General features: G+C 46.3%; 2 protein-coding genes across 2 annotated transcripts in view; one reads left to right on the forward strand and one right to left on the reverse strand.

The window, feature by feature from the left end:
- LOC308668035 (maestro heat-like repeat-containing protein family member 7) overlaps positions 1–26,569 on the reverse strand; it is a gene marked incomplete at both ends in the record, with an annotated part of 38,928 nt that extends 12,359 nt beyond the window's left edge. The window contains 12 exons of the mRNA XM_081327695.1: positions 2,460–2,589; positions 4,357–4,517; positions 6,649–6,801; positions 7,227–7,342; positions 8,153–8,288; positions 10,397–10,501; positions 13,248–13,343; positions 16,059–16,203; positions 19,643–19,716; positions 23,007–23,129; positions 24,941–25,071; positions 26,344–26,569. Of these exons, the coding sequence (XP_081183821.1) occupies positions 2,460–2,589; positions 4,357–4,517; positions 6,649–6,801; positions 7,227–7,342; positions 8,153–8,288; positions 10,397–10,501; positions 13,248–13,343; positions 16,059–16,203; positions 19,643–19,716; positions 23,007–23,129; positions 24,941–25,071; positions 26,344–26,569 (1,596 nt within the window). The remainder of the gene's footprint in view (positions 1–2,459; positions 2,590–4,356; positions 4,518–6,648; positions 6,802–7,226; positions 7,343–8,152; positions 8,289–10,396; positions 10,502–13,247; positions 13,344–16,058; positions 16,204–19,642; positions 19,717–23,006; positions 23,130–24,940; positions 25,072–26,343) is intronic.
- Positions 1–27,475, forward strand: part of PGM2L1 (phosphoglucomutase 2 like 1) — a 212,749-nt gene that overhangs the window by 122,694 nt on the left and 62,580 nt on the right. The gene's annotated exons all lie outside the window — the stretch shown is intronic.

A 27,475-nucleotide genomic window follows, 5' to 3' on the forward strand; every position in this document is an offset into this window, starting at 1 on the left:
CTGCTCAAGCAGGAGAACCTATGGCATCTCAGACAAGTGACTGTCTACTTTCTTTTTAAAAGCCTCCAGGGATGGAGAAGGAAGGAAGGAAGGAAGGAAGGAAGGAAGGAAGGAAGGAAGGAAGGAAGGAAGGAAGGAAGGAAGGAAGGAAGGAAGGAATGAAGGAAGGATAACAGAATAATCAGAGCTGGAAGGGGCCTTGGAGGTCTTCTAGTCCAGCCCCCTGCTCAAGCAGGAGAACCTATGCCGTTTCAGACAAGTGGCCGTCCAGGGCTGGAGAGGATTTTGAGAGCAGGATCCAGTCTATTTTTGTAGGTCAGGCGTTCTTGAATTGAAGGGAACTGAATACTTGATTTGGCCAAAGGTCATTAAACACACAAGGAATTTGTCTCCGGGACAGAAGCTCTCACTGTACATGCAAAGCAACAGTCCAGCTATCCTCCAAAGTCCCTGAAGAAGGCAGGAGGAGAAGCCACGGATGAAAACCAACCAAGGAGAGAAGCAACCTAGAACTAAGGAGAAACTTCCTGACATTGAGAACAATTAGCCAGTGGAACAACCTGCCTCCAGAAGCCATGAATGCTCCAACACTGGAAGGTTTTTAAGAAGAGACTGGACAGCCATTTGCCTGAAATGGTATAGGGTTTCCTGCCTGAGCAGGGGGGTGGACTAGATGACCTCCAAGGACCCTTCCACCATCATCATCAACATCATCATCATCATCATCATCATCATCATCATCATCATCATCATCATTATTATTCATTAGTATCTTGGAATCTTGGGTATGTCTAGCTTCATGAAAAGTAGGAATAAGGCTGACATGACAGCAGTGATCCAGTATCTCAGGGGCTGCCCCAAAGAAGAGGGGGTCCCCCTATTCTCCAAACCACCTGAAGAAGGCAAGACAAGAAGCAACGGATGGAGACTCCTCAAGGAGAGAAGCAACCTGGAATTAAGGAGAAACATCCTGACAGTGAGGACAATTAACAAGTGGAACTCCTTGCCACCAGACGTTGTGGGTGCTTCGTCACTGGAGGTTTTAAAGAAGAGATTGGACAGCCCTTTGTCTGAAATGCTATAGGTCCGTGGTGGCGAACCTATGGCACACCTGCCACAGGTGGCACACAGAGCCCTCTGTGGGCATGCACGCCATCGCCCAGTCCTAGGCCTTCATCTGGGTTTTCTAAAACCTTTTTGCTTTAGGCCTCCGCTGCCGGGTGCAAAAAAAAAAAGGTTCAATCAATCAATCAATCAATTTCAACTTCTCGTGGGGGAAAAAAAAGATCTCGCAAAGTTGGAATTGATTGATTAAACTTTTTAGTCCCACCCAGTCTGCTGTTCCACCCAATGGGCCACGCCCACCCGGCACCTGACGATACATAAGTGGATTTTGGGTTGCAGTTTGGGCACTCGGTCTCCAAAAGGTTTGCCATCGCTGCTATAGGTTCTCCCGCTTAAGCAGGGGGCTGCACTAGAAGACCTCCAAGGTCTCTGCCAACATAATAATAATAATAATAATAATAATAATAATAATAATAATAATAATAATAATAATAATAATAATAATAATAATAATAATCCCAAAACAACTGGAGCACCACTTGGACACCATCATCGGCATTGACAAATTCGCCATTAGTCAATTGCCAAAGGCAGCCTTACTAGGAACTGCTTCCATCCTGCGACGAGATCTGGAATACCATCCAACATCCACATCTGCCTATCCCGGGTCCTTGGTAAGGACTCCATAGGTAGACAAAAATGCCAAATCCAGTCTGAACATCTGGCTGACTGTGCGATGATCAATAATAATAATAATAATAATAATAATAATAATAATAATAATAATAATAATAATAATAATAACAATAACAATAATAATAACAATAATAATTCCAGTAAAAGAGGGAGTAAAGAAAATAATAACGATAAATAATTGACTCCCTCTTCTTTGGGGCAGCCCCTGAGGTATTGGAAGGCTGCTATACTGTCTCCCCTCGTCCTTCTCTTCATTAAACCAGACATACTCAATTCCAGCAACCGTTCCTTATACGTTTTATCCTCCAGTCCCCTGATCATCTCCGTTGCTCTTCTCTGCTCTCTTTCTAGAGTCTCAATATCTTTTTTACATCGTGGGGACCAAAACTGGATGCCGTATTCCAGGTGTGGCCTTACCCAGGCCTTGTAAAGCGGTATTAACACTTCAGGTGATCCTGATTCTATCCTTCCGTTAATGTAGCCCAGCCCTGTGTTGGCTTTTTTTGGCAGCTGCAGCGCACGGCTGGCTCCTATTTAAGGGATGGTCCACTACTAGTTACAAGAGAAGAACAAATCAAAGGTCGGCCATTATCTGCGACACTGAATTTGCCCCAAAGATGCCCAAAAGATGGACTCTAACAGTGAAACCAGGACTTAGGACCTAGCTTTCCCTGAACCAAAGGCACGGTCCAACTCACAGTGATGGAGACCGACGGGGGCTGCAGCTCCATCTTATGTTGGCTCTGCAGCCTGGTGAGCAAGTTCTCCAGAAGTTGCTCGTCAATCATCTCTTCCTTTGAAAGAGATCGCCACAGCTCCGATGGACTGCTGCAAATGAGAGGAAGGTTGAAGGAAGGGCCAAAGTCTCTCTCCGGGAGGGGCACGTCACTCAGTACCCTCCCCAATGGATGGATGTGACCAAGGAACCTGATTTTTTTAAATTTTTATTTTTTAAAAAAAGCTAATTAAAAAAAATAGCCTATGGCGATGGGGTACTTCACACACCCATACTAAGACAATGTACAGGTTGTCACATCCATGAGTGATCCAGCCTCATAGTAGCTTAGGCCAGCGCGTTGTGTGAACTCAGCCTACCCATTGTTTTGAAGCTTATAATATTAAATTGAATTTGGCCAAGTGTGATTAGACACCCAAGGTATTTGGCTCCAGTGCAGAAGCTCTTAGTGTACACACAACGCAGCAGAATAATGATAATCATCAAAATAATATCAGTTAAGAGGCGAGGGGGGGATAAAGAAGATAATAAGGATAAATAATAATACCACAGCCATACTACATGGGTAAATACGCATAGATATTAGACATCTAGTAATATAGGTACTTAATAGGTAAAGGTAAAGGTTGCCCCACACATGCGTGCTAGTCGTTTCCGACTCTAGGGGCCCGGTGCTCATCTCCGTTTCAAAGCCGAAGAGCCAGCGCTTGTCCGAGGATGTCTCCGTGGTCATGTGGCCGGCATGACTAAATGCCAAAGGCGCACGGAACGCTGTTACCTTCCCACCGTAGTGGTCCCTATTTTTCTATTTGCATTTTTATGTGCTTTCGAACTGCTAGGTTGGCAGAAGCTGGGACGAGTAACAGGCGCTCACTCTGTTACGCGGCACTCGGGATTCGACCCGCCAAACTGCCGACCTTCTGATTGACAAGCTCAGCATCCTAACCCACTGAGCCACCGCGTCCCTTCAGGTACTTAATAGAAGTATTTAATATGGTGCCCATGTTGTGAAAACTCATGCTTTGTTGTCCTCCCAAGTAATATGGGTTTAACATGTCTGAAACCAGCATTAACATTCCTTTACTAGTGACCCAAATTACATGTATGGGTCACAATGGGAGATGTTTCCTCCTGAATTGATTGGCTGGATCTGTTAAGGCAGGGGTCTTCAAACTTGGCCCTCTTATGACTTGTGGACTTCAAATCCCAGAATTCCTCAACCAGGCACGCTGGCTGAGGAATTCTGGGAGTTGAAGTCTACAAGTCATAAAAGGGCCAAGTTCGAAGAGCCCTGTGTTAAGGCATCCAAGAAGACTCTAAATCAGGGGTCCTCAACCTTGGCAGCTTTAAGACCTGTGGACTTCAACTCCCAGAATTCCTCAGCCAAGCTAGCTGAGGAATTCTGGGAATTGAAGTCCACAAGTCTTAAAGTTGCCATGGTCGAGGACCCCTATTCTAAATGAATTAAATCCCAGTCTAATCTTGCTTTCTCCTGATGGGGGCCTCCAAATACATCCAAACCCACAACTCCTGAAAATCATGGGCAGTTCTGGCTGGGAATTATGGGAGTTATCCTCATCACACCTCTGAAGGTCGTCTTAGGCCGAACCTTATGCTTGGGGTTTAGTGTAGGACCTGTTTACCTTGGCAATTTCCAGGCGTGTGGACTTCAACTCCCAGAATTCTCCTCAATGGCCACTGTGGCTGAGGAATTCTGGGAGTTGAAGTCCCAGGCCTGGAAATGGCCATGTTTGGGAAACCCTGGCTTAAGGCCCCGAATGAGGAATAACGTAAGTTGCCATAGAAACCACAGCATTGCTCCAATTTCCGTACTAGGGCTGGAAGGAGGCGTTGGGCACCTGTCTGCTGAGAAGGAATGTTCCAGAAGACTTGAGATGACGGTGTCTAAGTGCTCGGTCGTGCCCGCCAACAGCCCCACCAACTTCATCAACAGCCTTCTGGTGCTGGGTCGATGGATCAGGTTCAGACGGCTGCAGATGCCTTCTATAATATCGGGGACCTTTAAAGGAGAGGACAAGGAGGTGGGAGAAAGCTGTTCTCTTCCAGCTGTTTCTGTGTCAGGGACAAGCCCTTTTTCCTTTTTACAGTCAATAAACTGGAGAAAAAGCAACCCAAATTTATTTACAGTTCAAACAAAAAAGCAACAGAATATTCCCTTCAATAAATGAATCAAAATATCTAACAAGAGTCAACAAACAAGAGTTAAACAGAAGTAGCCAGAACAGACCAGGATTCCCTTAGAATGTCTCCGAATGGTTGCCTTCAGCAACCAGCCCCGCCCACTCCTTCCCCTTTTATTATCAGTCCCAAGGCGTGGCTTCTCACTGCCTTCTCCTCCTCTCACTGAGTTGCCTCATTGCTTTGCTCTGCTCTGCTCTGCTCTGCTGGATTGCCTTCTGCTACTAGCGTCTCTGAACAGATTCAGCTGTGACTCTTCTGAGTCCGACCCCTCCTCCTCACACAGCTGAGCCTCGTGAGGAACACGACTGGAGGGGCCAGGCTGAGAGTCCTGCAGTGCATCAGAGCCTCCCTCCGACACCAAAGGCTCTCCAAACCCCTCCTCCTCCTCCTCCTCCTCCTCCTCCTCCTCCTCAGATTCCTCGGACTCAGCTGCTGGGAGCACAGGCTGACACTGAATCACAACAAAAGCGTCAAGAGGCGGCCAAGCTGCTTTGAACATAGCCCTGTCCCTCACGCAAGAAACCACCTCTTCCCTCAAACTCAGCTTCCTCCAAAAAGTTCTGCTATTGCAATATAGTCAGTGTTGGGATTCAAATAGGTGAACAACCGGTTCTCTGTGTGGATGCCGCTTCCGGAAGTCCATTCTGGGCCTGGGCAACAAAAAAATTAGCCACCGGTCCTGCCAAAGTGGTGCAAACTGGCTGAATCCCACCACTGGATATAGTTTAATGAAGAGAAGGACGAGGGGGGGACATGGGGTATCTCAGGGGCTGCCCCAAAGAAGAGGCAGTCAAGCTATTCTCCAAAGCACCTGAAGGCAGGACAAGAAGCAACAGATGGAGACTAACCAAGGAGAGAAACAACCTGCAATTAAGGAGAAATTTCCAGACAGTGAGAACAATTAACCAGTGGAACTACCTGCCACCAGAGGTTGTGAAGGCTCCCAAACTGGAAGTTTTTAAGAAGAGACTGGACAGCCATTTGTCTGAAATGGTATAGGTTTCCTGCCTGAGCAGGGGGTTGGACTACAAGACCTCCAAGGTCCCTTCCAACTCTATCATCATCATCATCATCATCATCATCATCATCATCATCATCATCATCAATCACTAAGACTGTCCTTGAGTGGCAGGAGGAAGGAGGAGGAGGAGGAGGAGGAGGAGGAAGCAATTAATTTTTCTTTTGTTCAAGAATGAAGGAAAACTCACTAGGTGGCTTTTCAAATTTGTCGCCCCGAAGATCTCTAAAAGCGTTAAGACAATTAAATAAGCCATTTCTGAAAGAGATCCCAGGTACTGCTCGCGACCGCAACTGAGCCCACAACCACTGACGTTAAACAAAACGTTTGTTAAGTGAGTTGTGCCCCGCTTTACGACTTTACTTGCCAGTCACTAAATGAGTCACTGCAGCTGTTTAAATGAGTAACACGACGATTAAGTGATTCCGGGTTACCCCCCTTGACTTCGATTGTCAGAAGGTCACAAAAAGGGGATCACGTGTCTCCCGGGACATTGCGACCGTCATAAATGTGAGTCAGCTGCCAAGCGGCTGAATTTTGATCATGTTACCGCGGGGCTGCTACCACGATCGTTAAGAATGAAAAAAAAAAAACAATCATTTTTTTAAAAAAATTGCTGCCATAACTTTGAATGGTTGCTAAACGAAACGTTGTAAGTGGAGGACTTCCGGAGCCCAGCCTATCCCTTCAGCGCCTGTTCTTGGGTTCAATCCAGTCGCAAGGGAATTCCCGCATTCAGCACCCTTCAAGTTATACAATGCTCCGTATATAAATGGCCTGGAGGAAACAGCCCAGTTTAGCGATCACCCAGGCGCCTGGGAATAGGTGCTGCGAGGGGTCTCCGAGGGGGGGGGATCCAGGAGCTTCCCCAGGCTTTGTGGTGTGTGTGTGTGTGTGTGTGTGTGTGTGTGTGTGTGTGTGTGTGACTGACCTTTTCTATTTCTGGACCGCAGGTCCTTGCGATGCTGGCGAGAAGAGACTCTGCAGCGGCCCAAGAGAAATTGCCGCAGGCCTCGGTCAGCCCGTCCAGGAGGGTCAGGAGGAAATCGGTCTTCTCTCTGGGGCTGAAGTAGACACTGAACACCTGGAGAAGGGAGAGCAGGAAGAAGGGGCTTGGCTTTTTCCTTTTCCTTTTCCTTTTCCTTTTCCTTCCCTTCCCTTCCCTTCCCTTCCCTTTCCTTCCTTTCCCTTCCTTTCCTTTCCTTTCCTTTCCCCTTCCCTTCCCTTCCCTTCCCTTCCTTTCCCTTCCCTTCCTTTCCCTTCCTTTCCTTTCCTTCCCTTCCTTTCCTTTCCTTTCCTTCCCTTCCTTTCCTTTCCTTTCCTTTCCTTTCCTTTCCTTTCCTTCCCTTCCCTTCCCTTCCCTTCCCTTCCCTTCCCTTCCCTTCCCTTCCCTTCCCTTCCCTTCCCTTTCCTTTCCTCTCCTTCCCCTTCCCCTTCCCCTTCCCCTTCCCCTTCCCCTTCCCCTTCCCTACGCTGGTGACAACCTGGGCCTTCATCCATCCCATTTACCTCAGCGACTCTGGAAGGGTTCTTGAGGAAAACCATCGGATTCCAGGTCTCCAGAAATTCCTGGTGCTTCCACTTAATGACGTCGGTGTGGACGTTCTTCTGGTCTAATTTTGCAACTGGCACACAGACAGCAGAACCCAGAGTCACTCTCGGACTTTTCAAATGAGCGGGCTGACTTCACACAACGCCCTTAACCCATTCCCTGGGTTGGCAAGCTAGCCTGAGATGCTGGCAGAGGTCCCAGCAGGAACCCACAAAAGGATCAGCACGCTTAGTCCTCGAGTTACAACAGCTCACTTAGTGACGATTTGAAATTACGACGGCAGTAAAAATAATGACTGTTTTTCACGTTTACGTCCGTTGCAGCGTCCCCACGGTCCCGTGATCACAATTCAGACGCTTGGCAACTGGCATGTATTTATGACGGTTGCTGCGTCCCGGGGGGGGGTGTCACGTGCTCCCCTTTTGCGACCTTCTGACAAGGGGGAAGCCAGATCCACTTAACAACCATGCTACTAAACCGCTGCAGGGATTCACTTAACAACTGTGGCAAGATAGGTCGTAAAATGGGGCAAAACTCACTTAGCCACCGCCTTGCTTAGCAACGGAAATTCTGGGCCGAATTGTGGTTTTATGCGTCAAGGGAGGCCCCTTTTAATTTGCCACGTGCTGCTTAAGAACGTAGCTTTTATTTCATTTTCCCCGCTGAAAATTGAACCGAGCCTGGAGGCATCTCTGTTATTGACCAGGCAGGGGATCCTCAGAGGTGGAATGAAAAGTCTCCTTCCTTGGATCTGAAGAAAGAGAGGCCAGATCTGTTCGGGATTTAAGCTGGACTGAGCTGGCAGGCTGGGCCTGATGGTCTCTAGGAGCCCCTGCGAGCTGGGGGAACTTTGTGCTCTTCAATCCCCGCTTAACCCTCTTACTTTTTTGCCCCAGCACGATGGAAAGCAGAAGATGGATGCTCTTGGCAGCTTTCGAACAGATCGATTTGACCGGATCACCGCAGCAGATTCCCAGAATGGCTACCAGATGACCGAGGTGGGAGAATTTGGACTTGGTCTAAGAGGAGAGAAATGATCAGAAGGTTAGAAGCAAAGAAGGGTGATCTCTGATCTTGCACCGTACTGAGGAATGGGGTGTTGAGAGGCTGCCCCAAAGAAGAAGGGGGTGGGTTGGACTAGATGACCTCCAAGTTCCCTTCCAGCTCTGGCCTTCCCTATTCTGAGTAAAGGACTAGAGGCCAAAACATATGAAGAACGGTTGCAGGGGTTGGACTAGATGACCTCCAGGGTCCCTTCCAACTTTATGTTGTTGTTGTTGTTGTTGTTGTTGTTAATAATAATAATAATAATAATAATAATAATAATAATAATAAGAAGAAGAAGAAGAAGAAGAAGAAGAAGAAGTTGGAAGGGACCTTGGAGGTCATCTAGTCCAACCCCCTGCTAAGGCAGGAAACCCTATACCATTTCAGGCAAATGGCTGTCCAGTCTCTTCTTGAAAACCTCCAGCGTTGGAGGATTCACCACTTCTGGAGGCAGGTTGTTCCACTGGTTAATTGTTCTGACTGTCAGGAAGTTTCTCCTTAGTTCTAGGTTGCTTCTCTCCTTGACTAGTTTTCATCCGTTGCTTCTCGTCCTGCCTTCAGGGGCTTTGGAGAATAGCTTGACTCCCTCTTCTTTGGGGCAGCCCCTGTTGTTATTATTTTTATTATTATTATTAATCACACAGCCAGCCAGATGTTCAGACTGGATTTGGCATTTTTGTCTACCTATCGAGTCCTTACCAAGGACCTGGGTTAGGCAGATGTGGATGTTGGATGGTATTCCAGATATTTATTTATTTATTTATTTATTTATTTATTTATTTATTTATTTATTTATTTATTTATTTATTTATTTATTTATTATTTGGATTTATATACCGCCCCTCTCCCGAAGGCCTCGGGGCGGTGTACAGGGCAATTAAAACACTATATACAAAAACATAATATACAAAAATTAAAATAAATTAAACCAAATAGCCCAAGCAATAAAACACGTTCTAAAATTTAAAATTTGGAATCATTGCAGGATGGAAGCAGTTCCTAGCAAGGCCGCCTTTTGCAATTGACTGATGGCGCATTTGTCAATGCCGATGATGGTGTCCAAGTGGTGCTCCAGCTGTTTTGGGATTATGCACCCAGGGTGCCTATTGCTATTGGTACTACTAGCCTTGCTTGCCTTTGCCACAGTCTTTCTATTTCTATTTGTGGGTCTTTGCATTTTGTTATCTTCTCCAGTTCTTTGTCATCTATTCTGCTGTCTCCAGGCACTGCCACGTCCACTATCCAGACTTTTTTGTCATATTATTATTATTATTATTATTATTGTTATTGTTATTGTTATTGTTATTGTTATTGTTATTGTTATTGTTATTGTTATTGTTATTGTTATTGTTATTGTTATTGTTATTGTTATTGTTATGTCTATTTCATTGAAAAGGAGGACCAGGGGTGACAGGATAGCAGTCTTCCAATATCTCAGGGGCTGCCCCAAAGAAGAGGGATTCAAGCTATTCTCCAAAGCACCTGAAGGCAGAACAAGAAGCAACGGATGGAAAATAATCAAGGAGAGAAGCAACCTGGAACCAAGGAGAAACTTCCTGACAGTGAGGACAATTAACCAGTGAAATGGGTTAACTCCAGAAATTGTGGGTGCTCCATCCCTGGAGGCTTTTAAGAAGAGGCTGGACAGCCATTTGTTTGTAATAGTATTGAGTCTCCTGCTTGAGGAAGGGGTTGGACTAGAAGACCTCCAAGGTCCCTTCCAACTCTGCTATTCTATATGAATTGGGATCTATCATTTCTACCCAGCAGTGTGTTTGGGGCAAAATGTAGCAGACTCAAAGTAGGTCCAAATCTTTACAGACTCTCAGAATTCTCCAGTTGGGCCACTTGGAAGTATGTGAACTTCAATTCCCAGAAACCTTAGCAACTACCATGGTGCCTGGGGAATTCTGGGAGCTGAAGTCCACCACCCGTCTTAAAAGTTGCCAGGTTGAGCGACACCGCCTTAAACCACAGCATAATGCAATAATAAACAAAGAACAATAAATGCATGGAATAAATGACAAAAGCGTAATCGATACATTTCTTTTCTCGTGGTGACCGATTCGTGGCGACTCACCTCCAGCTGCAATTTGTTGGCGACAAAATTGAGGAGCGAGGCGCTGCTCCAGATGGCCCTCTCGCGCAGGTCAGCCTCCGAGGCCTGCAGCCAAGGAACCATGAGCTACGTGGGAGTAAAGGAAAAGGGAAGAGGAAGACAGAAACACACCCAGAACTTTAAAGGGGTGTCCCAGCTCATTTGGGCAGTCTTAGTGGTCCCTGGGTCAAGAATGAAACTTTGGGAGCTACGTGTCTCTTCTTTTAGTCTTGCCATTAGAGGTGTGTGTGTGTGTGTGTGTGTGTGTGTGTGTGAGGAGATGTCGCTTTAAAAATGTTTAGCTAGAGAAATGAAACTTTGTTGATTCTGCTGAATACTGTGAGAGCCTGACTCGCTTCCAAGGACACTGAAGCAAGTGTGCAAGAAAAGCAGACGGTTCCCATAACAAAGGGAAATTCTTTACAGAGACTAAGCGAGAGGGCAGGGGGCTTGGGCGAAGAGGCAATTGTTTCATTCTTTGATCTGGTGTCTGGGAACCTCAGAGTGAATTTTGCTTCGACAATACTATGCCGTGTGTTCAATAAACAGTAAGAATTTCGGAACCGAAATGATCCTGGTGATTCATTTGGATCCCTGAGCTGGATGTTGACACACTGAAGATCAAACCAGACAGGAAAAGAAGCAAAGAGCAATCCCTGGGATATAAAAGCAGCCAGCGTGTGGTTCTGCAGCATGTGGTCAAAAAAAGTCAAGATGCCAGCCAGAAAGGTGCCATTGAAGGGGGCCATCAAAACTCTGCACACAATTCCATAATTCTGCATTTTGTGTATTGATTGTACAGAAGTAAAAAAACAACAACAGAGTGAACTTGTAGGAAAATAAAAAGCTGAGCTGGAAGGTGGGATTAAATGTGTCATCAGTTTGAAGTCATTGCGTTACCACAAGAAACCTACAGTAAGACCAGCCTCCTCGCCTCCCTGTAAACAAGCACCTGTCACACAATACCCCAGACGTAACAATTATTGATAAGACAAATATGTCTGAATAGTGGACATGGCAGTACCTGGAGACAGCAGGAATGAAGAGAAAGAACTGGAGGTGACCACAAAATGCTAAGACCCACAAATAGAAATGGAACCACCGTGGGAAAAGAAAGCAAGGATAGCACCAGCAGTGAGGGGTGTCTTGGGCGCAATCCCCAAACATCTGGAGCATCCCTTGAACGCCGTCGACATGGATGAAAACCCCGTTGGTCACTTGCGAAAGGCAGCTTTGCTCAGAATAGCTGAAATCCTGCTATAAAACCTTCAGCGCCCTCAAACGTCCACATCTGTTCTCCCAGGTGCTTGGGAGGGACTCAAGAGGTGGGCAAAAATGCCAAATCCAGCCTGAACATCTGGAAAACGGTGTGACAAACCTCATCCACCAAAATTTAAAAAAATTAGATAGCCAGAGAGCCAAAAAGTCATTGGAATATACCAATGCTTGCCATACTAACTTCAGGGCTTTCTCCCCCAAATGCAGTGGTGGGATTCAGTAGAACCGGGAGCTAAATTTTGCTGCATTCGGAGAACCATCTGGCTTCCAGAAGTCCAGTCTAAGCCTCGGAGGCATGGAGGAGGCCTCCCAGGCCTAGAACAGCCCATTGAGAGTGCGTGGATGCCACTTCCAGAAGTCCGTTCTAAGCCTTGGATGCCTCCCAGCCCTAGAACAGCCTGCCGGAAGTGCATGGATGCCACTTCTGGAAGTCCATTCTAGGCCTCAGAGGACCAGGCCTGCATCAAATAAGAGAACCGGTTGTTCAGGTATTTGAATTCCACCACTGCCCTAATGTTTTCTAATATATCAATATGAAGGACCCACAGTATCTAAAAGTTTACACCAGTGGTAGGCAAACTTGGGTTTTTTATGACTCATGGACTTCAACTCCCAGAATTCCTGAGCCAGCATGGGGGAACTATGGCCTCTTCATGACTGGTGGACTTCAACTCCCAGAATTCCTCAGCCAGCATGGGGGAACTATGGCCCCTTCATGACTTGTGGACTTCAACTCCCAGAATTCCTCAGCCAGCATGGGGGAACTATGGCCCCTTCATGACTTGTGGACTTCAATTCCCAGAATTCCTCAGCCAGCATGGGGGAACTATGGCCCCTTCATGATTTGTGGACTTCAACTCCCAGAATTCCTCAGCCAGCATGGGGGAACTATGGCCCCTTCATGACTTGTGGACTTCAACTCCCAGAATTCCTCAGCCAGCATGGGGGAACTATGGCCCCTTCATGACTTGTGGACTTCAACTCCCAGAATTCCTCAGCCAGCATGGGGGAACTATGGCCCCTTCATGACTCGTGGACTTCAATTCCCAGAATTCCTCAGCCAGCATGGGGGAACTATGGCCCCTTCATGATTTGTGGACTTCAACTCCCAGAATTCCTCAGCCAGCATGGGGGAACTATGGCCCCTTCATGACTTGTGGACTTCAACTCCCAGAATTCCTCAGCCAGCATGGGGGAACTATGGCCCCTTCATGACTTGTGGACTTCAACTCCCAGAATTCCTCAGCCAGCATGGCTCAGCATGGAAACCTCTCCCTTTCCCCTCAGCATGGCTGGCTCAGGAATTCTGGGAGTTGAAGTCCACCAGTCATAAAAGAGCTAAGGTTGCCTACCCCTGGGTTAAACCATGGCAACTGGACCAAAATTTGTTAATCTGAGATGTTTCGCTGCTCCTCCGAGCAACTTCATCAGTCAAAATAATTTTGGTTCCGTTCCCACGATTTCACCTTTTAGAGACTTTTGGCCTGGATCAGGGACTCTTCACGGAGATATGTGCGAGGAACCAATCATAAGATTTTCCTCCCAAATAACTTACTTGCAAGATCCTTTCCAGCTCTGAAGGAATTGGATTCTCCACCATTAACTGCTGGAGCAGTTCACTGAAGGCTTGGTAAGTTCCAATGAAGAGATTCTAGGAGATAGAGATAGCAAGTTTCAGGACAGAGGCAATAAAGAATTTGGAAACTATGAGCAGTCCAGAGAGGCAGAGACCACTGAATTCTTCATCAAATGTCCACCAGCTGGTCAGCCCTGAAAGTTTGTGGCCAACGGTGTCTTCTGCAAACAATTCAAGAAGCCTGGTGGGGCAACATCATCTCCAGATGTTGTAGGGCAGTGTTCCTCAATCTTAACAACTTTAAGATGTATGGACTACAACTTCCAGAATCCCTAGCGTAGACTTTTTATATAGAACCATAGGATTGGAAGGACCTTAGAGGTCTTCTACATCAACCCTTGCTGGGAAAGATTGAGGGCAAGAGAAGAAGGGGACGACAGAGAATGAGGTGGCTGGATGGAGTCCCTTAAACAGGAGGCGTCAGCTTAAAGGGACTCCAGAAGATGGTGGAGGACAGGAAGGCCTGGAGGAACGTTGTCCATGGGGTCACGATGGGTCGGACACGACTTTGCAGCTAACAACAACATCATCATCTATCTATTTGTCTGTCTATCTATCCATCCATCATTTCTCCCTCTACCTATGTGTCTCTTTTTCTATCTATCTATCTATCTATCTATCTATCTATCTATCTATCTATCCATCCATCCATCTTCCATCTATTTTATGTATCTATATATGTATCTATCTATCATCTATCTTGAGCCTAAATGGACTCCAGAAGATGGTGGAGGACAGGAAGGCCTGGAGGAACGTTGTCCATGGGGTCGCGATGGGTCGGACACGACTTTGCAACTGACAACAAACATCAACCCTATCCAATGTAAAATAAATGAATAAATGAAATGTCCCAAACTTCTCAACCCAACTCTACCCACAAGCCTGATGGGACCTTTCCACCCCATTTGTGCATCTCTCCCTTCCCCAAACCCAAATTTCTATCCCTGGTTTAATGAACAACATTGGCTTAACGTACAGAAGAAGCAGATGGTGTCAAAGATCTCCTAAGACCAGGGGTAGGCAGCCTTGGCTCTTTTATGACTTGTGGACTTCAACTCCCAGAATTCCTGAGTCAGAGTGCCTGGTTCAGGAATTCTGGGTATTGAAGTCCACGAGTCATAAAAGAGCCAAGGTTGCCTACCCCTGTCCTAGGAGAAAACAGCCTGCTAGTGCAGGGGTCTTCAAACTTGGCCCTTTTATGACTTGTGGACTTCAACTCCCAGAATTCCTCAGCCAGCGTGAAGACCCCTGTGCTAGTGTTTGTCTACTTCAGCTGTTTTTTAAGCTTTTTTTAAACACATGTGGACTTCAACCCCCAGAATTCCCCAGCCATCATAGCTTGATGGTTTTGGCCATGCTCTTGACCTTAACAACCAACTCAAAGTATCAAAAAATGTTAACTTGTCTGTGTTGGAAGGGACCTTAGAGGTCCTCTAAACCAACCTCTGTGCAAGCCATCTTTGACCAGTGATTATCCAGTCCCCAGCTGAGAACCTCCAGCCAAGACATCTCCCCTCCCTTTTATGTGGGCTGTTTGATTGTTCAACGTCCCACCAAAGATTCCTGCTGAGATTTAGCTTGTATCTCCATTATTTTATTTTCAACCCACCAAACCTTTCCTGTTCTTAGTTGCAACAGCAAACACACAAGCTTGCTCATAAGGATATTTGAAGACCAGTATTATCTCCATCTTCTTGTGTGTAAGCTAGACATGTCTTGTTCCTGGTCTTGTAACTACCCCTCGCTGGGCCTAGTTTCCAGATCCTCCAAAATCCAGATAGGTAAAGGTAAAGGCAAAGGTTCCCCCGCACATGCGTGCTAGTCGTTTCCGACTCTAGGGGCCGGTGCTCATCTCCGTTTCAAAGCCGAAGAGCCAGCGCTTGTCCAAGGACGTCTCCGTGGTCATGTGGCCGGCATGACTAGACGCCAAAGGCGCACGGAACGCTGTTACCTTCCCACCGCAGTGGTCCCTATTTTCCTACTTGCATTTTTACGTGCTTTCGAACTGCTAGGTTGGCAGAAGCTGGGACGAGTAACAGGCGCTCTGTTACGCGGCACTCGGGATTCAACCCGCCAAACTGCTGACCTTCTGATCGACAGGCTCAGCATCCTAACCCACTGGGCCACCGCGTCCCTAATAAAATCCAGATAGCTCTCCTCAAAACAAAATTTACTGCAGTGTTTCTCATCCTTCTCCACTTGAAGATGTGCGGACTTCAACGCTGGCTGGGGAACTCTGGGAGTTGAAGTCCACACGTCTTAAAGAGGCCGTGTTTGGGAAACATTGGAGTAGATCAGGGTGGGCGACTATGGCCCCTTAATCTCCCTATAGACTTCAACTCCCAGAATTCCTGAGCCAGCATGGCTCAGGAATTCTGGGAGTTGAAGTCCACAGCAGATCAAGGGGCCAAAATCACCCAACCCTGGATTAGATGGATTATCCTGGTGGATCTTTGTGGTCCCTCCCAACTTTACAGTTCTCTGATTCGGCGAATACCCTGGAACTGCTAACTCTCGTGTCCTGGGCTGGTTGTTTTGTTAATCTGTGGCTGAGGAAGGATTGGCGTTGTAGTTCATTGTGCTAGAGGTGAACATTGAACAGAGTAGCTATCAACGCATACATTTGCACTGAAGCCGCTGCTAGAAGCAAAGCAGAGAGAGAAGAAGACATCCGTGCGTGATAGTAAGCAAGCGATCAAGTCCTGGATCTGGAAAGGAAAACCAGGACACCTTTGTGTAATGAACGGTAGAAGGGTCCACTCCCTCTTCCTCCTGTCCTGCCTTCACAGGTGACAACGAGAAGACACTCTTGAAAAAAGTCCGGAGGAGGAGACCTTTCTTGTAGGACCCCATGGTTTTCATGATGCGCTTCTTGCTGAAGGAAACGAAAAGAAACCATGAATGTTTTGGGACACTGCGGGGACAATCAGATGGGGACAATGCAAAACGCGCCCCAGAGATCATCATGTTGACTCAGTTGGCAAAGTTAGAAGAAGCTGGAATGAAAAATGGCCTCTTTTGGCTACTCCTACTGAAGGGAGAACATTCTCAAAACCCCACAAAACCTCCAGCGTGAGTTTTTTAGGCTCTGAACTGGTCTCTTCAGAAACTGGATCTAGGAATGGAGACGGTGTCATTTGGATAGTTTGGATCAGGGGTAGGCAACCTTGGCTCTTTTATGACTCGTGGACTTCAACTCCCAGAATTCCTGAGCCAGCATGGGGGAATCATGGCCCCTTCGTGACTCGTGGACTTCAACTCCCAGAATTCCTGAGCCAGCATGGGGGAACTGTGGCCCCTTCATGACTTGTGGACTTCAACTCCCAGAATTCCTCAGCCAGCATGGGGGAAACTATGGCCCCTTCATGACTTGTGGACTTCAACTCCCAGAATTCCTGAGCCAGCATGGGGGAGCTGTGGCCCCTTCGTGACTTGTGGACTTCAACTCCCAGAATTCCTGAGCCAGCATGGGGGAACTATGGCCCCTTCATGACTTGTGGACTTCAACTCCCAGAATTCCTGAGCCAGCATGGGGGAACTTTGGCCCTCTCATGACTTGTGGACTTCAACTCCCAGAATTCCTGAGCCAGCATGGGGGAACTATGGCCCCTTCATGACTCGTGGACTTCAACTCCCAGAATTCCTGAGCCAGCATGGGGGAACTTTGGCCCTCTCATGACTCGTGGACTTCAACTCCCAGAATTCCTGAGCCAGCATGGGGGAACTATGGCCCCTTCATGACTTGTGGACTTCAACTCCCAGAATTCCTGAGCCAGCATGGGGGAAACTTTGGCCCCTTTATGACTTGCGGACTTCAACTCCCAGAATTCCTGAGCCAGCATGGGGAAACTATGGCTCCTTCATGACTCGTGGACTTCAATTCCCAGAATTCCCAGAATTCCTGAGCCAGCTTGGCTCAGCTTGGAAACCTCTCCCTTTTCCCTCAGCGTGGCTGGCTCAGGAATTCTGGGAGTTGAAGTCCACGAGTCATGAAAGAGCCAAGGTTGCCTATCCCTGGTTTAGGTGTTCTTCAAACTTGGCAACTTTTAAGATGGTGGACTTCTGATGTCCAGAACTTCCCAGCCAGCATGAGATGGTATGAACAGAAGACACCAATCACGGTCCAGTGGTAATCAGTACCTTATACATCCATGGACTATCTGCATGTCCCCACTCTGAGAAGGAGATGGTAACTAGGTTTGCCCATCTTGCTAAGCCATGGTTTGAGGGAAAGAATCACAAGGGCTGGGATCAGCCCACCTTCGAAGGGATAATTTGCAAAGGCGACAGTTGGGTTCCCAGGACAGTTAGCCAAAACCAGATTAAGTCTGTGAGGATCTTACACAGGGCTCTCCAAATGTGGCAACTTTAAGACTTGTGGACTTCAACTCCCAGAATTCCTCAGCCAGCTGTGGTGTCCATGCTGGCTGAGGAATTCTGGGAGTTGAAGTCCACAAGTGTCAAAAGTTGGAAAGCCCTGCTCCAAACTGGAAGAAAGTTGTTGAACTAACCAGGACTCCGGTCCTCTGTAACAAGGTTGATATTCTTTTTCTAGCTTCTAAGCCAAACAAATAAACCCGGAGCAGAAATTAAAATATTTCGTTAACTGTTTCACAGAATCTTTCCAGTTTTTTTTTCTTCCCACGGCACAGTTGTTGCTTAGGGAATTACTTAACGATAACCGGGAGAACAAACACGGTTGTCCTTGTTTGAACCCACATCCTGTTTCCGGATAAGAAAGACTCCTAAATTATTCCAAAAGCCAGGACAAGATGAACGTGACAGATTTATCAGAGACGGTCCTGGGCTTACAGATCATCAGCCGGTAATCTGCTATGATTTATTTATTTATTTATTTATTTATTTATTTATTTATTTATTTATTTATTTATTTATTTATTTATTTATCTAAATTTATTAGCCACTTAAGTCTAAGTCGATGTTACCTGCAGCCAGAAGTCTTGGCTGAGGACAAAGCAAGGAATTTTGCATAATTGCACTGTTTTGAAACAGTGCCCAGTGGTTAGAGCAACTGGGAGGCGCCATCCTTAACTCCCTTTGCATGGACTTGGGAGAAATTATTGATTTTTAATTTATATCCCACCTTTATTATTTTTGGAAATACCTCAGAGGGGCAAACTGACCTAATGCTCCTTCCTCCTCCTGTTTCCCACAAAATGACAACCCTGTGAGGTGGGCTGGGTTGAGAAAGAGGGACTTGCCCAAAGTCACCCAGCTGGCTTTCATGGCTAGACTAGAATTCACCGTCCCCTGGTGATTGGTCCTGAGTCACCTAGCCAACTTTGATGTCTAAGGCAGGACCAGAACTCACCGTCTCCAGGTGATTGGTCCAGCTTCATCCTGCTGGCTTTTATGATTAAAGCAGGACTAGAACTCACCGTCTCCTGATGATTGGCCCTGAGTCATCCAGCCTTCTTTCATGCCTAAGGCAAAACTAGAACTCACCCTCTCCTGGTGATTGGCCCAGAGTCACTCAGGCTTCTTTCATGCCTAAGGCAAAACTAGAACTCACCATCCCCTAGTGATTGGCCCAAACTCACCCAGGCTTCTTTCATGCTTAAGGCAAAACTGGAACTCACTCTCTCCTGGTGATTGGCCCTGAGTCACCCAGCCAGCTTTCATGTCTAAGGCAAGACTATAATTCACCATCTCCTGGCAATTGGCCTAAAGTCACGCCACTGGCTTTCACGCCTGAGAAGGACGAGGGGGGACATGATAGCAGTTTTCCAATATCTCAGGGGCTGCCCCAAAGAAGAGGGACTCAAGCTATTCTCCAAAGTGCCTGAAGGCAGGACAAGAAGCAACACACGGAAACTCATCAAGGAGAGAAGCAACCTAGAACTAAGGAGAAACTTCCTGACAGTGAGGACAATTCACCCATGGAACAACCTGCCTCCAGAAGCTGGGAATGCTCCAACACTGGAAGTATTTAAGAAGAAACTGGACAGCCATTTGTCTGATATGGTATAGGGTTTCCTGCCTGAGCAGGGGGTTGGATTAGATGATCTCCAAGGTTCCTTCCAACTTTATTATTATTATTATAACTCACAGTCTCCTGGTTTCTAGGGTAGCACCTTAACCGCTAGGCCAAACTGGCTCCTCATATTAAATCAATGGAGACAGAACATCTATTATGGCAACTGTTTTCACCCTTTGCCCATCTACTTTCCTGGATACCCAAGTAGACTTTTTTTTTTAATGAAGGTGAGTGAGAAGTTCAGAGGCAGACGGCTTGACCACTCTGGACCACCCAGATGAAGTCATCCGGTAGATCGAGGGAGAAGCAGATTTACCTGAAGTCAGTGATGGTGTTCATTGCCTGAAGACAGATAACGTTGGGCTCTGGAAGTTCTTGCTTCACCATCTCCTGTCAACAAGAAAGACGCGTCCCCAGTCAGACGATCTCAGCTCTGCTAAAGAGAACTTCAAAAGGTTGAAGACCCCACCTCCTTTAGAGTCTGCTAGTTAGGGTTCTGCTAAGAGCTGAGGATACAAGGTTGAGCAGATAATTTTGGGTTTTGCTAGTTTGGGTTAGTTAGGGCAAGGGTCCTCAACCTTGGCAACTTTAAGACTTTTGGACTTCAACTCCCAGAATTCATCAGCCAGCAAATTCTGGGAGTTGAAGTCCACAAGTCTTAGTTGCTAAGGTTGAGGACCTCTGAGTTAGGGTTCTGCTAAGAGTTGAGGATACAAGGTTGAGCAGATAATTTTAGGTTTTGCTAGTTTGGGCTAGTTAGGGCAAGGGTCCTCAACCTTGGCAACTTTAAGACTTGTGGACTTCAACTCCCAGAATTCATCAGCCAGCAAATTCTGGGAGTTGAAGTCCACAAGTCTTAAAGTTGCCAAGGTTGAGGACCTCTGAGTTAGGGTTCTGCTAAGAGTTGAGGATACAAGGTTGAGCAGATAATTTTGGGTTTTGCTAGTTTGGGCTAGTTAGGGCAAGGGTCCTCAACCTTGGCAACTTTTAAGACTTGTGGACTTCAACTCCCAGAATTCATCAGCCAGCAAATTCTGGGAGTTGAAGTCCACAAGTCTTAAAGTTGCCAAGGTTGAGGACCTCTGAGTTAGGGTTCTGCTAAGAGTTGAGGATACAAGGTTGAGCAGATAATTTTGGGTTTTGCTAGTTTGGGCTAGTTAGGGCAAGGGTCCTCAACCTTGGCAACTTTAAGACTTGTGGACTTCAACTCCCAGAATTCATCAGCCAGCAAATTCTGGGAGTTGAAGTCCACAAGTCTTAAAGTTGCCAAGGTTGAGGACCTCTGAGTTAGGGTTCTGCTAAGAGTTGAGGATACAAGGTTGAGCAGATAATTTTGGGTTTTGCTAGTTTGGGCTAGTTAGGGCAAGGGTCCTCAACCTTGGCAACTTTAAGACTTGTGGACTTCAACTCCCAGAATTCATCAGCCAGCAAATTCTGGGAGTTGAAGTCCACAAGTCTTAAAGTTGCCAAGGTTGAGGACCTCTGAGTTAGGGTTCTGCTAAGAGTTGAGGATACAAGGTTGAGCAGATAATTTTGGGTTTTGCTAGTTTGGGCTAGTTAGGGCAAGGGTCCTCAACCTTGGCAACTTTAAGACTTGTGGACTTCAACTCCCAGAATTCATCAGCCAGCAAATTCTGGGAGTTGAAGTCCACAAGTCTTAAAGTTGCCAAGGTTGAGGACCTCTGAGTTAGGGTTCTGCTAAGAGTTCAGGATACAAGGTTGAGCAGATAATTTTGGGTTTTGCTAGTTTGGGCTAGTTAGGGCAAGGGTCCTCAACCTTGGCAACTTTAAGACTTGTGGACTTCAACTCCCAGAATTCATCAGCCAGCAAATTCTGGGAGTTGAAGTCCACAAGTCTTAAAGTTGCCAAGGTTGAGGACCTCTGAGTTAGGGTTCTGCTAAGAGTCGAAGATAGAAGGTTGAGCAGATAATTTTGAAGCAGGTCCCATCCACCCAGCGCTGGGTCCTGGTGAGTCCACCAAGGCAAGAATCTACAGCAGTCTTTTTCAACCTTGGCCACTTGAAGATGGGCGGACTTCAACTCCCAGAATTCCCCAGCCAGCCACCTCTGACCCATGGGAGAGGTCTATAAGGAGTTTCCCCTTTCGTGAATCTGCCAGCCAGCTTAATTTAAAGGATCGCTTCCCACCAAGGTTGAGGAGCAGTGATGAGCAATTTCAGATTTTTTTTCACAGTCACTGGAAGACAAGGAAAAAGTAAATACTCATCCTTTTCCCAATTGCTGGATCTTGTTGATGTAGTTTGGGTGATACAGGTAGTCCTCAACTTTTCATTTAGTGACCTTTTGAAGTTACAATGGCTCTGAAAAAGGGGACTTACGACCGTTTTTCACACTTAGGACTGTGGCAGCATCCCCGTGGTTATGGGATCAAAATTCAGACGGCTAGCAACTGACTCATATTTATGACGGTTGCAGCGTCCCGGGGTCAGGTGATCCCCTGATGTGATCTTCTTTTTTAAGCAAAGTCAACGGGGAAGCCAGATTTGCTTAACAACTGTGTGACTATCTTAACACCTGCAGCGACTCATGTAACAACTGTCCCAAAGGTGCCTTTTTCAGGAGGCAACTGGAATTTCTTGGGTTTTTTTGAAGACATTTTGCTTCTTATCCCAAAAGCTTCTTCAGGTTCTGACTGAATGGTGGGGAAATGGAAGGATTTATACTCCTTGCAGACAGCTGGTCGTTTGCCTTCTTTCAGAGAATCGTTGAGGCCACTTGGAGGTTTACCTGTGTCCTCAGGGTCACCTGAGTGGTGCAAATGGGTGTGGAGCCTTCTTGGAACTGCTGAACGGATTGTGTTGTAGACTGGAGATAGATAGATCACCAATTTGCACCACTCAGGTGACCCTGAGGACACAGATAAACATCCAAGTGGCCTCAGCGACTCTCTGAAAGAATGCAAATGACCGGCTATCTGCAAGGAGTATAAATCCTTCCTTTCCCCACCATCCGGTCAGAACTGAAGAAGCTTCTTGGATGAGAAGTGAAACATCTTCAAGGAAAAACAAGGAAGTCCAGCTGCCTCTTGAAAAAGCACCTTTGGGACAAACAGCCTTATTGGGAGATAGAAGGAAACAGGGGTGTCTACATGACGGGGTCAAAAAATAGAAGATGGCAGCCACAAGGTAATAGAATAGAATAGAACAGAATAGAATAGGAATAGGAAAGGAATAGAAATAGGAAGAGAAGAGAAGAGAAGGAGAAATAGAAATAGAAATAGAAAAGGAATAGAAAAAGAAATAGAACAGAACAGAACAGAACAGAATAGAAAAGAAAAGAAATATGGAATGGAATAGAATAGAAATACAGAACAGAACAGAACAGAACAGAACAGAACAGGAATAGAAATAGAAAAGGAATAGAAATAGAATTAAAAAAGAAATAGGAATAGGAATAAGAATAGAATAGAATAGAATAGAATAGAATAGAATAGAGTAGAATAGAATAGAATAGAATAGAATAGAATAGAATAGAATAGAATAGTATAGAAGTTGGAAGGGACCTTGGAGGTCTTCTAGTCCAACCCCTTATAGGTTCTATACTCTTCCTGTTTGCTTCGTGTGTTGCTCTTCCTGCACTCCCGTGGGGGCCATCTTGACTTTTTTGACCACACCCTGCGGACAGCCCTGGAAGAAGGGTGTAAAGACCAAAGACATACAGTTATGGCTCCCACGACATCCGAGGTGAAATTGTCTAGAAAGAATTCAGTCATGTTGTTCCAGTTAATCGTCTTGCTGAGAACGGATAAGAATCTAAAGAAACATTTCTTCATCACGTCATCCTAGAAGGGGTTTGGGAGTAGAGGGGGAGAGAGGGGGGAAAGAAAGAGGGAAAAAAAGAGAGTGAGTTAAAAGAAGAAAATTACTTTTTTTGCTTAATGTGAGCAGTATATAGTATCTTTCTGACCGTTGAGCATTCTTTTTAGGGGGAAAAGTCGTAATAGAAAATGCAGGCCCAAGAACAATTATAATAATAGTGGTGGTGGTGGTGATGATGATGATGATGGTAATAGAACAGAACAGAATAACAGAGTTGGAAGGGGCCTTGGAGGTCATCTAGTCAACCCTCCTGCTCAACCAAGAAGCTTCTACCATTCCAGACAAATGGCTGCCCAGTCTCTTCTGGAAAACCTCCAGTGATAGAGTACCCACAGGTGGAGAAACATTTCTTAGAATCTTCCTTCCTTCTCTTTCTTTCTTTCTTTCTTTCTTTCTTTCTTTCTTTCTTTCTTTCTTTCTTTCTTTCTTTCTTCTTTCTTTCCTTCCTTCCTTCCTTCCTTCCTTCCTTCTCTTTCTTTCTTTCCTTCTCTTTTCTTGCTCATCTATGCCTCCTTCCTTCCTTCCTTCCTCCTCCTTATAACACAGGATAACAGAGTTGGAAGGGGCCTTGGAGGTCATCTAGTCCAACCCCCTGCTCAGGCAGGCAGGGAACCCTATCCCCTTCCGAAAGAATGGCTTTCCAGTCTCTTCTTAAAAACTTCCAGTCTTGGAGCACTCCCAACTTCTGAAGGCAACTTCCGTTCCACGGGATAATTGCTCTCACAGTCAGGAAATTTCTCCTTAGTTCTAGGTTGGGTCTCTCCTTGATTAGTCTACATCCGTTGGTGGAAACATCATCACCATCACGATGGGGATGATATAATAGGGATGAAAAGACCCTAGGTGTTCCTTCTTTGTTTTTGCTTAAATCTTCTACAGATTTTGGGGAACACCAAAAGAAGAGCAACAGAAATGATTAGGAGGCCGGAGACCAAAACATATGAAGAACCGTTACAGGAACTGGGTATGAGAAGGAAGACCAGGGTGACATGATATCACTCTTCCAATATTTGAGGGGCTGCCCCAAAGAAGAGGGAGTCAAGCTATTCTCCAAAGCCCCTGAAGAAGGCAGGACAAGAAGCAACGGATGGAAACTCACCAAGGAGAGAAGCAAACTTAGAAATAGGGAGAAATTTCCTGACAGTGAGGACAATTAACCAGTGGAACTCCTTGCCTCCAGAGGTTGTGGGTACTCCAACCCTGGAAGTTTTAGAGAAGGGGTTGCCATTTGTCTAAAATAGGTTAAGGGTTTCCTGTCAGAGCAGGGGGTTGTACTATGTTGGGGGTAGGCAACCTTGGCTCTTTTATGACTCATGGACTTCAACTCCCAGAATTCCTGAGCCAGCATGGGGGAAACTTTGGCCCCTTCATGACTCATGGACTTCAACTCCCAGAATTCCTGAGCCAGCATGGGGGAAACTTTGGCTCCTTCATGACTTGCAGACTTCAACTCCCAGAATTCCTCAGCCAGCATGGGGGAACTATGGCCCCTTCGTGACTGGTGGACTTCAACTCCCAGAATTCCTGAGCCAGCATGGGGGAAACTTTGGCCCCTTCATGACTTGTGGACTTCAACTCCCAGAATTCCTGAGCCAGCATGGCTCAGCATTGAAACCTCTCCCTTTCCCCTCAGTATGGCTGGCTCAGGAATTCTGGGAGTTGAAGTCCACAAGTCATAAAAGAGCCAAGGTTGCCTGTCCCTGGACTAGGTCACCTCCAACGTCCTTTTCAACTCTATTATTCTATGTTCTAAGAAGGTGAAGATCCTCCATACCTCTTTTTTGCTGTTGAAATACTCCAAGCTGCTCCTCCACGAGGCCAGCAAGAGCTCAGGTTCCTGGGCAGATTGAGGATCATCGTTTTCTTCCCAAATGGTGGCCATGGCTGAGAGGTCAGGGACCAACCCTACAGCGACAAAGGGGGCGGCGGAGAGAATGAATGGCATTAAATCCTTCCTCCAATGGGTGGGAACGGCCACCTCGCCCGGAGAACCAGGAGATGTCCCAGAGGGAAATTCTGGGGTGGGAGCTGTAGACTTGGAGGACTTCTCCAAGCTCCTTAACATGCACAAGCTGCTGAACAAATGAGACGAGGGACATTTCAAGTCTTTGGCCAACCCTTTCGTGAGGAACATGATGCCACCAAATCCATGCAAAGATGGTGGAGACCTTTGTGGAATCAAAAGGTAAGAGACAAAATAATAACAATAATAATAATAATAATCAAGGCTCCCTGCAATGTTTTATTAATCAGGACATATTGTAGGGAAGCATCTTCTCAGAAAGTCTAGAGCAGGGGTAGGCAACCTCGGCTCTTTTATGACTCATGGACTTCAACTCCCAGAATTCCTGAGTCAGCTGACTCAGGAATTCTGGGAGTTGAAGTCCATGAGTCATAAAAGAGCCGAGGTTGCCTACCCCTGGTTTAGAGGTAGTCCTGTGTCTTACAACTTTTCAGCTGACTCAGGAATTCTGGGAGTTTATTTATTTATTTATTTATTTTATTGGATTTATATACCGCCCTTCTCCCGAAGGACTCGGGGCGGTGTACAGGGCAGTTAAAACACAATATACAAGGGTAAAAATAAATTAAATTAAATTAGACCCAACAAGTAAATCACATTCTAAAATTTTTTAAATCCCAAACCCTCAGTCCAGCCCGGCAAGCTCAAATAACCACCGAGGTTGCCTACTCCTGGTCTAGAGGTAGTCCTCTGTCTTACAACTTTTCCTTTAGTGACTGTTCAAAGTTAAACAGTCCCAAAAAAAGTGACTTAGGATCATTTTTCACACTTACGACCGTTGCAGCCTCCCCGTGGTCGCAGGATCAAAATTCAGACCCTTGGCAACTGACTCACACTTACGATGGTTGCAGCGTCACGTGATCCAATTTTGCGACCTCCTGACCAATGGGGAAGTCAGATTCATTTAATCACTGTGTTATACTATCTTTAACAACTGCAGCGATTCACTTAACAACGGTGGCCAGGAAGGTCGTGAAATGGGGCAAAACCCCCTTAATGACCGTCTTGCTTAGCAACGGAAATGTTGGGTTCAATTGTGTTGTAAGTCGAGGACTACCACTAATTCCTAATTCATGGAGGAAGGAGAGGGCTGACCAGCCAGGACCCCAGATTCCAATCCTGCCCTGCCCCTCCTGGTCTGCCCCCACCGTTACCCGAGCTGAGAGCTTTCCGCCGTCTTGTTTTTGCCTTCTTGGTTTTCCGGTAGATCCTCTTGAGGCAGCGGAGGAGAGGCCCGCCGTTGTCCCCCGGGATGTCTTCTTGGGAGTCATCCAGCCCAAGCTCCAGGCTGTTTGAGGACAGGTCCGAATCTTCCCACCGGAAAGGGACCATCCGCTTCATGAGGTCATCGTCATTGTCAAGGAAGCTGCACAAATCCATTCTGCGATGGAGACAAGGACGGGGTGGGGGGGTGGGGGGGGGTTAGGGTTGAGAGACCTTTTATAAATGCACCCCAATAGGTCGATCCAGGTTTCTCTTATCTGCTCTGACCAGAGCAGGCTGGGTTGCAACTCCCATCATCTACAACCAGTGGGGTCAAGGACGATGTGTCCATCCATCCATATCTCTGTCTGTCTGTCTGTCTGTCTATCTATCTGTCTGTCTGTCTATCATCTATCTATCTTTCTACCCACTCACCCATCATCTGTCCATCCATCCATCCACCCACCCACCCATCTCTAATCTATCTATCTAAACTCTGTATATATTATCTATCATTTAACTCTATGTATATATATTGTCTGTCTGTCTGTCTATCTATCTATCTATCTATCTATCTATCTATCTATCTATCTATCTATCCATCTAATCTAATCTATCTAATCTATCTATCTATCCACCTATATATCTCATAGAACCATAGAATCATAGGGCTGGAAGGGACCTTGGAGGTCATCTAGTCCAACCCCCTGCTCAGGCAGGAGACCCCATACAATTTCAGACAAATGGCTCTCCAGTCTCTTCTTAAAAATTTCCAGTGTTGGAGCATTCACAGCTTCTGGAGGCAAGGAGTTCCACTGGTTAATTGTTCTCACTGTCAGGAAATTCCTCCTTAGTTCCAGGTTGCTTCTCTCCTTGATGAGTTTCCATCCGTGGCTTCTCCTCCTGCCTTCGGGCGCTTTGGAGACTAGCTTGACTCCCTCTTCTTTGGGGCAGCCCCTGAGATACTGGAATGCTGCTATCCTGCCACTCCTCATCCTTCTTTTTATTAAACAAAGAACGGAACCATCACTTACTTTTCTGCTAGCCGAAGATCTGCTCTTCTTCAGATGAGTCCAGCCACTT

Source organism: Vipera berus (assembly GCF_964194415.1).
Source record: "Vipera berus genome assembly, chromosome: 4".
NCBI classification, from domain to species: Eukaryota; Metazoa; Chordata; class Lepidosauria; order Squamata; family Viperidae; genus Vipera; species Vipera berus.